The sequence below is a fragment of the Macrobrachium nipponense genome, chromosome 30, assembly GCF_015104395.2.
Source record: "Macrobrachium nipponense isolate FS-2020 chromosome 30, ASM1510439v2, whole genome shotgun sequence".
Taxonomy (NCBI): Eukaryota; Metazoa; Arthropoda; class Malacostraca; order Decapoda; family Palaemonidae; genus Macrobrachium; species Macrobrachium nipponense.
The window spans coordinates 39,806,499-39,824,770 of NC_087218.1; the positions used below are offsets into that span (position 1 = coordinate 39,806,499).

The following is an 18,272-nucleotide window of genomic DNA, read 5'->3' on the forward strand; positions in this document are numbered from 1 at the left end:
GCGAGGGTGAGGAGGGACAACAAATGCACTGGAGAAGGAGGAGAAGAGTTGACATAAATCAAAAGAAAGAGACGAGGGAGTTCGGAATCAAAATGGAGGAGGGTAAGCACAACACTAATACTGAGCACTACATCACCACTACAATGCCCATGGATGTAGATTCTTTGATCAATATATAAAAAAAGGAAAACAAATCATAAATAAAATCTACACTAACATCTAGTGGGATTAGTGCCCATTCGTGTGTCACTGCCGTGCCCTGCAACCCACTCACTACAATCCGAGGTCACATAACAAGGACCAAAATGAAAATAAAATGTTGGCAAAAATAAAGACCATCATCTGAAACATTAACATCGTTTAGTAATTGAACGGATGCAGTTGGCTGAGCGATGGGAAGGAGGGAACAGCTACTTGCTTAGCGAATGAAAAATAAATAATAAGAAAACAAAGGAAGAGAAAAGAAGCTGGAACTAAGAAGAGAAAGTCTTATGAAGAAGGAGAAGATGAAAAAGTGGGGGTGGGGGTGGCAGTGAGAGCAGTGTGGCTACTTTTGGCTGCAAGGTAAAAAAAAAAAAAATAATAATCTTTTTCCCTGGATGTGGGGGAAAAAGGAGACTGTTGGGGGGTGGTAGTCGGTTCGGTGGGTCGGTTGGTGGGTTGGATAAAAAATAAAATTTTTTTGTGATGATGGGGGGGTGGTGGGGGGAGGGGGGATGATGATGGAAGACAGTTGTACCTGGTTCACGGTTATGCCACAGCGACGTGCCAGAGCCTCTTTTTCCTCCTCAGAGGGATACGGGTTTGACAGGTTGGAGTAGAAATATTCATTCAGAATTTCAGAAGCCTGCTTGCTAAAATTTCGTCGGCGTCTCCTGCAAATAACCATTGGCCACAACGTGAGGATCGACAAGGTGAGAGACCACGCTCACCTCCGATTCATTATTTACATTTTTTTTTTTTTTTGCATCATGGCTGCTTCATCCAGCCCACCAGAAAAGAGACTTTCAAATATATTCAATGACGGTAAACTTACAAGCACAAAAAAATGAGACATTCAAATTTATTCAGTGACAGATTAATATAGTAAAAACTGAACTGAGCACTCAAAAGAATGATTAAATTCAAGTTTTTCTGAAACATGCTCTGGTGGGCTGGACATCATAAATCTTTGATGGAAGAAAAAAACATTAGTACAAACAACGCCATTGCTCAAATGATACAGAGAACAAACAAATTTTTAAATTCATAATTACGCAGAATCACAAACTCGTCAAAACACTACATTTTTCATCCTTTGAGCAATGTCTTCACCTTAAAATTATTAAAAATGTAAACACAATCCAGAGGGATACTTGCAACAAGTGAGCATCTAATGCCCTCCCAAATCACTGAGCATCATTAACTTTGTAAGTGTTCCTACTCAAATTCAACACTCTAAAGTACCCTGAGATAACTAAACTACATGCAGCATGACAAATGAAGGTTAGCAAGGTAATAAAGTCATGAATTTCTCATTGAGACGCGCGTATAAATGACTGGGATTCATTTATCCACAACTGGAGTACATTACCTAAACATATCTACAGCAACAGATAAACCATTCATTCCTCACTTGTCTCATAAAACCTCAAAAAACTACTGAAAATAAGAAATACACAGAACATGAGAGAGAGAGAGAGAGAGAGAGAGAGAGAGAGAGAAAATAAGAAATACACAGAACATCAGACAGAGAGAGGATGAGAGGAGAGGGAGGAGTAGAGAGAGAGGAGAGAAAACTAAGCAATACACAAAACATGAGAGATAGAGAGAGAAAAATAAGAAATAACGGAACAGAAATCAGAGAGAGAGAGGAGAGAGAGAGAGAGAGAGAGAGAGAGAGAGAAAGGAGGAGAAAAAAAAAAGGGGGAAGGGAGAAAATGGGAATAAACACAAAACATGAGAGATAGAAGAGAAAATAAGAAATACACAGAACAGCAGATAGAGAGAGAGAGAGGAGAGAGAGAGGAGGAGAGAGAGGAGAGAGAGAAGAGAGAGGAATAAGAAAAACACAAACAAACATGAGTAGAGAGAGGAAAATAGAAAACAAAACAAGAAACATCACAAAGAAATCAGAGAAGAGAGAGAGAAGAGAGAGAGAGAGTAGATAGAAATACACAGAACATCAGAGAGAGAGAGAAGAGAGAGAGAGAGAGGAGGGGAGAGGAGAGAGAGAGAGAGAGAAAATAAGAAATACACAAAACATGAGAGATAGAGAGAGAAAATAAGAAATACACAGAACATCAGAGAGAGAGAGAGAGAGAGAGAGAGAGAGAGAGGAGAGAGTTCGCGAGGAGAGAGAGAAGAGAGAGAGCGAGAGAGAGAGAGAGAGAATAAGAAAAACACAAAACATGAGAGATAGAGAGAGAGAAAATAAGAAATACACAGAACATCAGAGAGAGAGAGAGAGAGAGAGAGAGAGAGAGAGAGAGAGAGAGAGAGAAGAGATAAAATACTTGATGGGTCGTAACGACTCCAGCCAATCACTTGTCCTGGTGGCACAGCCTCGTAAATGACCAATCATGGGTCTCTCTCCAGCTCCGTTCAGGTTTGCTTCTCCGGGAGGGCACAAAGTCAAGGGGACCCAACGACGCTCGGGGGTGAGCCCTAACTGGCCACAACGCCTCGTTCTCGCCTTCAGAAGCACCCTCAATGGGCCCGAGATCGCCAGGAGTGTTGATTACCTCCGGCGAGAGGGTGGGAGGCCCTCGGCGGGTCTGCCAAAAGACGGAGAGGAACCGTCCGAAATGAATCAGCATCCGGACGATGTCGATGACACAGTGCGAATTGTAGGGTGTCCGGGACAAGCCGTTCGACTGAAGATTGTGGGTTTTATAAGGTGGTGGAGGAGGCCGTGATGTTCTGTTATGGGCCGTAACCCACCGGACTCACTCGTAAACGGCACCACAATGCCCCCCCCCCCCTCCCCCCACCCCCCCCCCCCCACCCCCCCCCCCTCCCGGGGACACCTCCACCCCCATCAGAGTACCACCCATATGGTCAGACGCCCATCTCACCACCGATACCCTTTTACCCGTCCATATTACCATAGTGGCCTTGTGATATTGTCAAAGTTATTTTGCGTCCCGTTTTCTTTTTATTCTCTTTCATGGGACCAATAAACCCTCAAGGATAATCGAAAGAATCCTGAGAAAATAGGGGTAGTGGCCACCGACTGCGTTTGGGGTGGACGTCCATTCTATAACAACTTGTTTAGTGCATAGAAAAGACGGATAATTTCAGCTAACTCCTTTTTCTAGAAAATCTTTAAAATCACGATTTTAAACAAGAGTAAATATAGCTTAATTTGATATTTTGTCTATTTTCTATTTAAGTCAGTTAACACGATGCAAATGAGGATTTTCTCGAGCCTTCCTTCCAAGTGTTTCTTTATTCCGAATGGAAAATGTTACATTCTCATTTACATCGACGCTGTAATACTCGGGATTTAATTATACATATAAATACATATTAATTACGAATCCTATTAAGGAGACAATTATGAAACAACACTCGTTAATCGACGAATATTGTGTTAATTCTTTTCAGTAATACGATAAATGAAAGTAAAGAGGAATCATATTTTTTGCATATATAAATAAAAATAAAAAATAAAATAAAAAAGAATGAAGCCATAGCATCATATTTCAAACATCGCTGTCAATAATAGGCGTCTGAAAATGAATTTACATAGAATAAAGCTAAAATTAGAAGATCGCCTTTGATTCCTAAACGTTTTTTAAATATTTTCAATTTACGAGCATAAATAATCGCACCTAACCACTTCACAAACGAGAGAGAGAGAGAGAGAGAGAGAGAGAGAGAGAGAGAGAGAGAGAGAGAGGACCATTTAAGGAGGCACTTGCCATGCAGGGGGAGTGGCAGAGCAAATTACAAATGTTAGGCTCAGTGCTGGTACTGAGTTACGCCAATATTAAAGTCCTCTATATTCCCCTCTCGTAGGACCCTAAGAGCCTTGCCGCTCTCTCTCTCTCTCTCTCTCTCTCTCTCTCTCTCTCTCTCTCTCTCTCTCTGAACAGCAGGAGAAAAATCTTAGTTTTCGTTATACTCCAGATTTCATAACAATAGCACTGATATGGATTTGAAACATAACCGACGATAAAATCCTCTACAACGATTTTTAATTAAATCCAAAGCAAAATAAATATTTTAGGGACGATATAAATCTACGAAAATCTGAAACAATAACAATGCTACTGAGTAAGAGAGCAGAGCATCTGTAGCGGACAAGAGTATTAAATCTTCATGAATATTATGAAAAAAAGTTAATAGATTTTTTCCTATTCTCCCTTAAAAGACGGTGGAAACGAGGTTAGGAGAGAGGGGGAATTAAAGTTGGGTGGGGTTGGTGGGGGTGGGGGTTTAGTAAAAACTATTCCCATGGGAGACTTCGCGTAAGAGGGAGGGTAAAAGGCAAAGTCACTAAGTATGGGTAATTGGAGTTAAAAAGACTAACTAGGGTAGTTCATGGGGCATTCATCTGGTTCTTAACCCAGCCACCGCCGTACGAAATGGGTCGTAAACCCCGGGGAAGTCGACCCTCTCTCTCTCTCTCTCTCTCTCTCTCTCTCTCTCTCTCTCTCTCTCTCTCTCTCTCTCTCTCTCTGTCATTCTTTCGTTCAAAATGATCGCCTCGACGTAACTTTCTCTTCATCGAAAATACACAAGTCTGCTGCGAAAAGCGGCATTATTATATATTCCAGTCGGATCATCGAAGAAATGACAGGGTGAAATGGGGTCATTTCCCAGTCATATTTATTTATAACAGCGACTCTCTCATGGCTTGCCTGTCAAGAGATCAAGCGCGGGTGGGAGGGGGGAGGGGGGGGGGGGGGGGGGGGTCAACTCCGTGCCAAATAATAAATGCCACCTAACGTATCGAAAAGGAAAAACAAACGAAAAGCCAAAAATGTCCGACAATATATAAAAGGAAATGGAAAAACCTAACGACATGAGAAGTGACACTGTCCAACCAATAGAGGGGCTGAGAGAGAGGGAGGCGGGGAAGGGGGGAGGTGGGAATGGGGGTCACGTCCCCAGGGCCACTACTGACCTGTCATGTCAGCTAATGCCCACCAGGTTCCTATTTTGTTACTGTGGAATCCGGGAGGTGTCAGGACACCGGGTGTGAATCCTTCACTGCACGTCACACAACTGCCACAAATGCTTTCCCGTTAGGACAACTACACGACACATCCTGGCCCTGGGAGACAGGGGGGTGGGTGGGGTGGGTGGAAGGCAGTGGGGAGGGAGGGACGAATAGGCAGCCCATTCACTCCCGTGTTCTCTATTTGACACCCCTTTCTGGGGGAGGAATTCGGCATGGTTTTACCTGGAACAAATTATTGAGCGATACGTGAAAGCACTCTCATTCTATTCAATTCCGATTCCGTTCTGGAATTTGAACTAAACCGGAGACCTCATCGAAGGAAAATATATTCCACGGCTGTCATATCATAACCACGCCATAGGCAAATGCAAGCTAAAATAAAGATTTTGGTTTACTATTTCTCTGGCATATACTTTTTAAAGCCTTCTGCACGTTTCAGATCCAATGCTCAAAGCGTCAATAATAATAATAATAATAATAATAATAATAATAATAATAATAATAATAATAATATAATCGAGGAGAGGTTATAAACCCAAGGACTCTTATACCCACGTTTCATTGCATGATCACGTCAAAACACACGATAAAAGTATTTGGGAACTGTACTTCTAAATTTCCCAGGGAAATCTTCAACTTCAATGAAATATTTAGCAGAATTAATGGAAACTTAGCAACAACAATACAGTGACCGACTTATAAAAAAAAACTATATTATACCAATACAGTGACCGACTTATAAAAAAAAAAAAACTATATTATACGACCGACTGACTGACATATAGTAGAACTCAACTATATCTTGGGGATTGACGCAAGTAAAGATGTTCGTCGGGAATACTTCGGACCCGTAAGTATTTGCTAGACAAAATTAATTTTAATTATATTGCTTCACCTCCATTTACTCATTTATTTGTATAAAATATATTTAGTTGATCTCTCTCTCTCTCTCTCTCATCTCTCTCTCTCTCTCTCTCTCTCTCTCTCTCTCTCTCTCTCTCTCTCTCTCTCTGTGTGTGGTGTGTGTGTGTGTGTGTGTGTGTGTGTGTGTGTGTGTGTGTGTGTGACAAAAGCGAAAACTATTATCAAAGCACGTTATACCCTAATACGAGGCAGTGGAATTTAAAAACTTGAGCAAAAGAATACTTTTAGTCGGACAAAGTTATGAACATATATCATATTGAACTTCCTCCTTATTTCAATTTTTACAAATGCTTTCATTTCCTACGATGATTGTGAAAATTTAAGAGAAAATAGAGTCGCAGCACCATCAGTATGATCAAAGAGTTAAAGTACTACGGATGGTCAGATAGCAAACTATCATGCACGAACAGTGCATGCTGGTCAAACATATCCAAAGGAAGGAATGAACTTCACTGCAGAAACCATATCTGTTGCACAGACATTACCGTGAAAATCTATCTAATATAATGTATATGCATATGTATGTATATATATATATATATATATATATATATATATATATATCTATATATATATATATATATATATATATATATATATAGAATATAAAATACAAATTTACTATACAACTAATTAAACCTTGCTAACCTTCCAGTCATATTTACTAATGTAAAAACCCATTAAAAACTACCATTTATTTTACTCGCCTTGAGAGGCAATAACAATAGCAGCTAATAAGTATATATTCCTGCAGACCGAAAACTCATATTCAAAGGTGATGATCGCAGACGACATCGTGAGCTCCAAGGACGCACAAACAAACAAACAAACAAACGTGTTGTTCTGTCTGGAGAGATCAATACATTTTGGATTCTGTCATCAGGCCAATCTCATGCTGGTGTTAATGAAGTTGCCCAAGAATAGAGGCTCTCTTCGGGACCTTGTTTCCAGGTGATGGAAGTCTATTCAAGAAGAAGAAGAAGAAGAAGAAGAAGGGGGAGGGGGAAGGGAGGAGAAGAAGGAGAAGAAGAGGAAGAAGGGAGAAGAAGTAGAAGATAATGAAGAAGAACAAAGAGAGAAGAAGTAGTAGAAGATAATGAAGAAGAACAAAGAGAGAAGAAGTAGTAGAAGATAATGAAGAAGAACAAAGAGAGAAGAAGAAGAAGAAGATAATGAAGAAGAAGAAGAGGAAGGAAGGGTGTAGAAGTAGAAGATAATGAAGAAGAAGAAAATAAAGATGATAATGAAGTAGATGATAATAATGAAAAAGAAGGAGGAGAAGTTAATGAATGAGGAGGAGAGGGAGGAGGAAGAAATTGATGTTGGAGAAACAACTATTTCAAGAGACAGACAACGACCGAAAAAGATTTAACAGTAACCGTACCCAGCTATGAATAATAGAAGAGGACAATGTGAAATCGAAAAAATTAGATAAAGGGGGTTAAAATGAAAAGCGACGAGATAAATAGGTAGAAAGATGGCACAATAACAAAGACGAATCTGGAGCAAGATGTTATAAGGAGACGAAAAAAAAAGACTATGAAGTAGGAGCTATTGTCAGAGAGGGCAAGTCACAGTTTAAAGGATAAAGGATTAAGACAAATTAGCATCTGAAAAGGTGCCACCAAAGAACGGGGTTTGCAATAGACCTTCGAAAACGAATTTGACACAAATAGGAGACGGCACAAAACTCGGCCTATATCCTGAATAACTGGGAGTTTCTCCTGAATAAATAAGAGCTTCTGAATAACTGGGAGCTTCTCCTGAATAACTGGGAGATTCTGGATAACTGGGAGATTCTCCTGAGTAACTGGCAGCTTCCCCTGAATAACTGTTTACGCACACATACCATGACACGCTAAATACAAGACAATAACAATGACAGCATAAGACAACAAATCCCTAAAAATAAAATAATGAAAAAAAAAGTTAATTATCCTGAGGTTGGTTGAGCGCCGCACGGACTCTTGCTCAGAGAACTGCCTACATGGAAGAGCAGCACAACAAAGGTCCCAGAGAACTTGCAACACCACAAAACAGCTACGACTTAGACGATCAACGGCACTGATGACGATGAAAGACAAGTGTCTTTTTTTCTTTTTCTCTTTTTGCAAAGAGATCGACGACCTTACCTGGCGTCCAGAAACCTCGAGCGCAGAATCATGACGGCCTCGCACGTGGATTGTTTCAGCTGCATCTGTATCGATGAGAATTTCTTGTGGATGATCTGGACCATGCGTTCGATCTCCTTCGGGGTGATGGGTCGCGTGCGGCTCTGCTCCCGCAAGAGGTTCATCACGTGCGTGGTGAATTCGTTACAGGCCTGCGGGGACAAAGACACACCTGTTTACTCCAAAGGGTACAATATGGGTAGGTTTACTCACGGGGTTAAAGTATAGATACATTGACTCCACAGGGTAAAACATAGATACATTGACTCCAGAGGGTAAAGTACAGATACATTGACTCCAGAGGGCAAAGTATAGACACACTGACTCCAGAGGGTAAAGTATAGATACAGTAAAGTATAGATACTTTGACTCTATAGGGTAAAGTATAGACACATTGACTCAAGAGGGCAAAGTATAGATACATTGACTCCAGAGGGGAAAGTATAGGTACATTGACTCCAGAGGGCTAAGTATAGATACTTTGACTCCAGGGGGTAAAGTATAGATACATTTGCTCAAAAGGGTAAAATATCACCACATTTCTGCAATAAACAATTACATATAAAAATCATCAGTTATATAAAAGACAAATTCTGAACAATCTACAACTACAATCACTAAAGATCCACAAAGTGGATCGATTGAGAGGGTCTAAACTCTATAAACTATAATGACAATTGAGAGGGTCTAAACTACAATGACATGAAGCAGCGATGGGCTATACTGAACAATCGACCGAGTTATAGAAAATACTACAACGAAGACCTTAATATTGGCAGCAGTTGAATGACCGTAAATTAATTTAAATTAACAGATCCACGTATATATATATATATATATATATATATATATATATATATATATATATATATATATATATATATATAAAATATAAAATAAAGGTTTTTTCCTTCGTGATCAAGTTATTCATATATAATAAATAAATATATATATATATATATATATATATATATATATATATATATATATATATATATTATATATATATATATATATATACACATTATACACGTAAATATTTAAGTCTGTCCGTCGAGGAGAGAGAGAGAGAGAGAGAGAGAGAGAGAGAGAGAGAGAGAGAGAGAGAGAGAGAGAGTTGTGGTTGTTACACCCAAGACAGGCAAAGAGTGAAAACACCAATAATCGATCGACGAGATACAAGGTTATAGGGAAGTTGATAGGGCAGCAGCAGCACCAGTCACTCAATCGGGGAGGAAGTCTTTCGAAACCCCAAACACAGAGTCGACTAAATACATAGATTCAACGTACAACTCTTCAATAAAAAAAAAAAAAACACACACACACACACACGCTGATATGTGAAATGTGGCATCCCTTACAAATAACCCCGAATTCATTTCAAGATACTCTACATAATGAAACCATCACATAACATATTACTGGATATGAAAAGTCAAAGAACTATATAAAATTACCGCTGAAACTGGAATATTTCTATGCACTGACGTTGCTATGGCAACGAAATCTTAAAATGAAAGGATACTCGAGACAGTGCTTGATCTAACAAGGAGATTAAATGATATAAAAATCTGAAATTGTTCTATAATTTTTTGGTATATTCACAGCAGTAAAATTCATGAAGGCTGATCTCATTCTGAACGTATTCTACATGAAAATAAAATGACGTGGTAGATGGGCAACACTTCGACTTTTGTGAAAATATATGCAAAGTAAAAATTTTCATATTGAAATTCAGATATACGAATTATCCAAGAAACGGTGCCTCAAAGCCAGCAAACTAAAAGGGAAAAATCAAACAAGAAAGGAAATAAATATTGAAATATTAAAAAATTAAATTGTACAAGTATTACCAGATACAACTACGCATAAATCGATACTCAGAACTTTCAATTCTATTAGATGTGATGTTGGTTAAAAATAATAATAGAAGATTAAAGGGAAGAAGATACAAAATGGAAAGACGTCCATTGAAGGGTTGTAGGGATGGACCCCTTACCACCCATTTACTGAGGGAAGGAGGGAGGGAGCGAGGGTGGGGACCCTTCACGACCATGGCATCATCCATCATTGCTCCGTCACCCGGGAGTGACGCCAATACTGTAATGCATTCATGGGACCTTCATTTCCCCTACCTCAAAACGCCTCCTGCTCTCTCTCTCTCTCTCTCTCTCTCTCATCTCTCTCTCTCTCTCTCTCTCTCTCCAAAATTTGCCCTACATCTATCTATAAGTATACTTTATTTCACAACTAATTTATTCAACTACATTAATTTACCCTTCTTCTTCTCTACGAAAAGTCCTAATCTTCAAGAGGAATACTTTAGCATTCTCGTCGTTACTTTGTCCTACCTAAAGATTCATCCCCACCTCCTCTCTCTCTCTCTCTCTCTCTCTCTCTCTCTCTCTCTCTCTCTCACAAAAACAAGGCCGAGCAGTGTCACAGGACAAAGGCCAGCACGGGAACCAAAAACCGAACATCAGCAACACAAGAAACATTCAGGAGGAGCGACTTGGAAAGGCAGGAAGAGGCAGCGGCCATTAAGACTCGATAATTGGCGGTTGTTGCAGCGGGTAAGAGAGGCATTAATTCGACATTATATTCCTTTGCAGCCAAAGATCACACTGCCGGGTCAATGGAAGCCAACAGGTAATTAAACGAAACCGATTAAATCCTCTTCAGGTTACCTCTCGCTAAAACTTCATCAGTGATTTCTCTCTCTCTCTCTCTCTCTCTCTCTCTCTCTCAAGACAATCGACAGGAAAATCTTACAATCAGGTATAGTTCGTTTTCGGTCACTTGATGTTAATGGGAGAGTATAACAGTGATCTCTCTCTCTCATCTCTCTCTCTCTCTCTCTCTCTCTCTCTCTCTCTCTCTCTCTCTCTCAAGACAATCGACAGGAAAATCTTACAATCAGGTATAGTTCGTTTTTTGGTCACTTGTTATTAATGGGAGACCATAGGAGAGACACGTATATGTCTCTCTCTCTCTCTCTCTCTCTCTCTCTCTCTCTCTCTCTCTCTCAAGAAAATCTACGGGAAAATCTTAAAAATAGCATAGTTCTATTTTTGGTCACTTGCTATTAATGGGCGAGTATAAGAGACACACACACACATGGCTAGTAGAAAGAGAGAGAGAGAGAGAGAGAGAGAGAGAGAGATGAGAGAGAGAGAGAGAGAGAGATTCCATGGTGCCTCCATGTTTTTATTCATGGGCGGGGATAGACGAACAAAAAGGCTTCAACGTTCAGGCAATCAGCGCGTTGCCAGTTTTTGCACTCGTAAGTTTTCCTCTAATTGCCATGAGCGGCGAGTGAAGGGGAGACCAACATCCCCCCCCTTCCCCCATCTCCCACATCCCTCCCCCCACGTCTCTCAGGATACCCCCCCTCCTCCCCTTACCTTTAACCCTCCCACCCAACCCCGCCCCCTCTCAACATCTCGTAAGAAGAAGAAGAAGAAGGCATTACCAGAGAACACACTCAGGACGAGAAACTTCACATTGGGGTGGGGGTCCAATTTCTCTTCCTCCCCATTCCTTGGAACTCAAAGGTCTGTTGGTGGTGACGGTGGTGGTGGCGGTGCCCACGGGCATGGTTCCGGGCATAGTTCCAGAATGTGTACTCTGGTTGAACTCTAAATTTGTGAATAGTCACGTGTGTGTGTGTGTGTGTGTTATTACGTTCCTAACCGACACATACTTTAAGCATAAAACAGTTCGAAATATGCAATTATATATATATATATATATATATATATATATATATATATATATATATATATATATATATATATAATATACTATACACACATAAATTTAGATCACAGATCTAAATATAGCCAAAAGGAATCATGACAAGCTCAGACAGAGATTCACCTGAACATTAGATACGCCCAGAATTACCTCGAGAGAGAGAGAGAGAGAGAGAGAGAGAGAGAGAGAGAGAGAGAGAGAGAGAGAGAGAGAGAGAGCCAGTCTTAATTTGGGAAACCCAAACGCCGACAAGGGACATAATCTCTTGTTATCGCACACTCCACTTATAATGAGGCGTCGCCTATGCGCAAACAAAATCCCAAAAGAAAAGTAGCTCGTCTAATTATCAACAAAATAGAAGCTTCCAATGCTGTAATTACTCGTCGCACAAGAACTCCGCATACATTAATGACAAAGAGTGAAAAAGAGACTACCGGAAGAAGTCACGGAAATAAACCCAGGCAGCAAACCCTTCCATGCTAAGAGAGAGAGAGAGAGAGAGAGAGAGGAATACCACCCTGGCAGCAAACCCCAATCCATACTAAGAGACGAGAGAGAGAGAGAGAGAGAGAGAGACGAGAGAGAGAGAGAGAGAGAATATACCCTGGCAGCAAACCCTTCCATACTGAGGAGAGAGAGAGAGAGAGAGAAGACGAGAGAGAGAGAGAGAGAGAGAGAGAGAATATACCCTGGCAGCAAACCCATCCATACTAAGAGAGGGAGAGAGAAAAAGAGAATATGTAATGGAAGCTAACCAATCCATACTAATAAGAGAGAGAGAGAGAGAGAGAGAGAGAGAGAGAGAGAATATGTCCTGGCAACAAACCCATCCATACTAAGAGAGAAGAGAAGAGAATATGTGCTGGAAGCTAACCCATCCATACTAAGAGAGAGAGAGAGAGAGAGAGAGAGAGAGAGAGAGAGAGAGAGAGAGAGAGAGAGAGAGAGAGAGAGTTCCAGTCCCTGTCCAAGAACAATTTGAGATCAGAATCGTTGTGTCAAAGTAGCTTCGACAGGAACTAACTATATCCAGCTTTACATAGGATTTGTCATGCCACATAGACCGTTATGGCTGATGAGCGGCATAGTATTAATAACACACTCCCCGGATAAAAGAAGGGGATTAGCGTTTGAGTTAACGGTCCAGCTTAATAATGCCCAAACTTGCAACAAACCTCAGCGAACTGGTACATCCAGCAACGCTTCATATTGACGCCCGAAAATAGATCACATGTATCTCCAAGTACATTATTGGTTTCATCAATGCAATTATGATAAAAACAATAAGGATAAAACTAGTATAAAATGGTTACAATGAATATTGAAACTGAGTCAGAACAATTTCAGTGCAACTATAAACTACAGAAAATTTATCAAAACTGGGAAAACATTATCGTCACACATTTTTCATGAGATAAAAGTTGCTCCCCAAACTTCAAGACAGGTAACAATAAAATGTTAATGACTAAAAAAAAAATATAAAAGATTAAAAAAAAAATTAAAAGTTTAAAAGGTCAAGTACCCTTTCACAAACGAGAAATTTGGCCTGATCAGAATATCTAAAAACAAATCTCTATAATGATGTACAGTACAATGAGCTACAATTCCAGCATCAATAATTGTGCGTCACGCAATTAAGAAATTATCACTTACTTCCAAGTGCTGACATTTTTCCAAGTCTATCCATAACAATAACTATAATCATATCTACAAGAATTACTAATATACTATATATATATATATATATATATATATATATATATATATATATATATATATATATATATATATCACTCAAATTATTTTAACAATAAAAATAATTATAATTAATACGAAACTAAATCTCAAGAGAACAGGTGTAAAAAAAAACTCCCCAAAAGACACGAGGAATAATAATATAATATATGTATATATATATATATGTATATATATATATATATATATATATATATATATATATATATATATATATATATATAAATGCCTCCGCAAAAGGAAAGGATATGGTTAACAAGATCTAGATGATGGTGTTATGGGTGGGTGGGTGGGGAAGGGGACTGCGCCGCGAATGAGGGTAAGGAGGGAGGAGAGGGAGGAGGGGAGGAGGAGGAGGAGGAGGAGGAATTTGGTGGTTGTGTTTTGTGAGGGCGGTGGTCGGGAGGCAGTAAATGCGGCCGGGGTGATTTGTACTGCGGTACATGGCCGTGAGAACCCACCGCTTGCCCCGCCAACAGAGAAAAAACCCTCACCGCAAAAACCTCCTTACGGCATTTCTTTACATACACACACACACGCATACATATACGTGCACGCACACATACATACGTACATACAAACCACCCACATAACACTATTCCTCCTTTCGCCCGCCCCCGCCTCCCAACACATGCTGATGTCTTCTTATGTATACGGCTTTTCTTTGACTCTTTTAAATAGAACAACAACAACAACAACAACAACAACAACAACAACAACAACAACAACAATAATAATAATAATAATAATAATAATAATAATAATAATAATCTAGCATCTGGAAGTATACTCTACATTTTGAAAAGAACAATAGGCAAAGGACTAAACAATGAATGAAACTAATATCAACCACTTTCTCATCTGAAAATAATAATGATGCGAGTTTGAAGTCTGGACCTGTAACTTACATTTGCATTAATTATAAAAAATAATTTGTTGGGAATGGACTAAACCAGCGCTAAAAGTTTATTTCGTAATACAGTATTGTGACGTAAAATGCGTAGAATGACAGTAACAATGAATACATCGTCTGGCGCCAAACCCAAGTCTAAGTTCATGGAAGTCTTCAATAGTCTGCTATCTTTTTCATTCAAGGAACACACTGAAGAAATACAACTAGCATGGAATTCATTACTGGAATAAAACTAAAAGGCATTGTAAAATTGAAATACATTGCAGTTCAATAATAATAAGTAATGAAAGCCAAAATAACAATTACCAACTGAAATAAAACTTCCAAGTTGCAAAACAGGAAGTCATCCCAAGATAGTCTATACCTTAAATGCCAGTGCCATGTAAAAGGAAATCAGAGTTGCAATACGCTGTCATTTGAGAATGTGCAGAATGATTATCTTGCTAGGACTGTATTCAAATCTGAATGGAAATTACAGTGTTCAGCGTATCATACAAAAGGGAAATATTTTAATAAATATTACAACGGTGCGCGTACCACACACACAAACAAATGGTGCAGGTAAAATGATACCTATATATCTACTAGAACTAGACCTACCGAAGGCTCATCAGACAAAACAAGAGAATCCAAAGACAATGAATGGAGCACATGGGGAAACCCGTTTTTCCCCAGAGGGGATGGAAGGAAGGGGAGGGGGGGGGGAGGGGGGGGGGGGGGGGGTGGGGGGGGGGGGGGGGGGGGGGGGGGGGTGGAGGAGGAAAGAAGTCGTCGAAAGCTTGGAAAACTTGCACGGCCGATGGGCGGTCATAAACCCATTCTCAGGAGCCGTGAATTGCACAGGTGGGTGTTGTTCGAGCCTCCCGAGGTGGAGCGGAGTTGGGGGGAACACACCAAGGCTGGCGACGGGAAGCCCACAGGGGGGTACTTTTAGGCCACGTCCAAGTGCTGATTCAACCGACAATAATATGCAAATGATGATACGCGGTTCGCTCTGAATATCGTCAATTACTCTATATACCTACCAATACCATAGACCCCCCTTGCGCGACATCCTACATATGTTGGCGGACATCATCTACACATGTGATTTGCTTATGAGCAGTTCAAGTTCAGTGGCACTGCAACGAAGACTCACAACAAATACGGTTAATAAGTTTAAAAAGTAATAGCAACAAAAACCAAAAACGCAAATAGTAAACAAGTTCCAGACTGTATCTGGAAAAGGTCGCTCAGCCAAAGTTGAAGTTACCAAAGGGAAGGTCACAGAAGACAAGTTTTCAGAAGGTTCACCAACTGTGAACACTGTAATCATGACGTACTTTCATCATAGAAAAACGCTACTACTTCGTTCGTATCGAGAAGGAAGTCAATTTGGAAGCTTCATCTAATAAAATCCCGTCTCAGCTGCCAACCTTCTAGTCATCAACTTGGACTACTGAACAGCAATGTTCAGAAAATCAACTTGGACTACTGAACAGCAATGTTCAAAAAATAGACCTGACCCTATAAATTTCAAACTTACGAGAAACCAGCAATATAAAACATCAACTGAAAATAGTATTTCGTCACGAACATCTACAACAAAACATCGGCATAAGGCAGCAATAGCAACAGCTCCACCACAAACGTATAAGCAACAGCAGCAATATTTACCCCCCCCCCCCCGCCCCCCCCCCCCCCCCCCGGCCCTTTCCACCCCTCTCCTCCAAAGCATCATGTAAGGAGGGCTGTCTGCCAAGTAATACCTTCGTAGCGGACCCTCACAATACCACCGCAATACTAGTTGGCCATTACAGTAAGCTAGCGCCCTCTCTCTCTCTCTCTCTCTCTCTCTCTCTCTCTCTCTCTCTCTCTCTCTCTCTCTCAAAGGAATATAGACAATACAATAAGTGAATTGAAAATTGAGAGCGTATATACCTTTTGAATAAGAGTAATTTATAAACATTACATCAAACCAAACAAAAGCTTCTTTCAGTTTTCTTCTCAACATTGAAAAAGAAACCCACAAAATTACTGTGTAAAACGTGTTTACTTATAAGTATTTACATTTTATTTTACTCAACACTGTTGAATAAAATAAAATGTAAATACTTATAAGTAAACAAGTTATACACAGTAATTTTGTGGGTTTCTTTTTCAATTACATCCAACGTTGGGAATATTGCAGAGAAAAATATGTACAGCAAACCATATCCTTCCCACTCACTCCTACTGACAAGCGGCTTAAAGATACATAAAAAAGAAAACATACCACGCATACTCTGCAATTACGGACATCCACCATTCAACAAGAAGTTCATCTCCTTTGAAAAATAAAAAATAAAAAAAAAATGCATACAGGACTTTGGAGAATTTTTTTCCGTTAACCGGGAGAAACAGGTAATATTCAAATTATCTCAGAACACAATTCATCCCCTGTCATAGTAATTACAGAGCAAGATTCCTCACACAACCCATTCAGCTCCCTTCGCTCTACGTTTTGGGGCTGTCGGTATACACCATGGATGGCCTTAGGAGTACACGCATGTAAATACACACACACACACACACAAAAGACACATGTTGCCTTCCGATGTTTCTCTCTTCACTCCTACTGATGTAAATTCTAATATAAAATATTTAATCCTCATATTTCATTGCCTCGTTTTCTTAATTTAAAAATAGTTTTAAATGATCGTGTTTAGTCTGTAGCAATCAAACATGTAGTTATAAAAAAAATCTCTCTCTCTCTCTCTCTCTCTCTCTCTCTCTCTCTCTCTCTCTCTCTCTCTCTCTTTTGTTGAGGTTTTGACGTGGACAGATGAGCAACACAGCCAGGTACTCATCAGTAGACAGGCAATGGCCAGACCGTAATTTTGACCATTAGAGATGCATACAAAATTACTTTGAAGATCTACCTTACACAAGAAGTAGAAGCAGGTCCCCCTCCCCCAAAAGAATAAAAAAAAAAAAAATAAACAATCTAGTAACATACCAGAAAAAAATAACTGATATCTATAATTGCAGTTTTAAATTTCGTGTTATTTTCCCAAAAGCAAATAGACCCTTCCCTTGTTCATAATGATGGACAATGACTAAATACGATGCTTTTCCTCCGCAGTAAAGAAACGAAAATATAATGGCCTGAAAGAAAATGAAAAACCCTCGGAATTTCATGGAAGCCATGAATAACACACTACCGACCCCCAGTGTCCAACCGAGTCCTTGTTCTTCGGACGATATTGCTGTTCTAAAAAAAAACTTGAATATTACCACTCTACAAAACAATCGTTCGAAACACAAAGTTCTCGTCGGTTGGATACATAACGACGCGATAAACAAAGGTTGCACTGGGTACGATGATGACCTGGAGTCCTCATCCTTCAAGGAGGAGGAGAAGGAGGAGAAGGAGAAAGAGGAGAAGAAGAAGCAGAAAGAGAGGACGAAATACCAATTATATCAAAGTCCTTTTCCAGTTACATCTGGGGTCCGTCCGATCCGAATGTGCCTTTCGTCTGCCCCAGGTGGTTCGGACGAAGACTTTCAAATTAGTTTGTAATGGATTGATTTCTCCCGCTCTAATGAGAAAACACATAAAACT

At 39.8% G+C, this 18,272-nt stretch overlaps 1 protein-coding gene across 4 annotated transcripts in view; it reads right to left on the bottom strand.

The window, feature by feature from the left end:
• LOC135202464 (homeobox protein extradenticle-like) overlaps positions 1–18,272 on the bottom strand; it is an 81,730-nt gene that overhangs the window by 29,384 nt on the left and 34,074 nt on the right. For all 4 annotated transcript variants that reach the window (XM_064231868.1, XM_064231869.1, XM_064231866.1 and 1 more), the window contains exons 2-3: positions 8,227–8,417; positions 740–875 (exon numbers count right to left, since the gene is read on the bottom strand). In XM_064231868.1, coding sequence (XP_064087938.1) covers positions 740–875; positions 8,227–8,417 — 327 coding nt within the window. The remainder of the gene's footprint in view (positions 1–739; positions 876–8,226; positions 8,418–18,272) is intronic.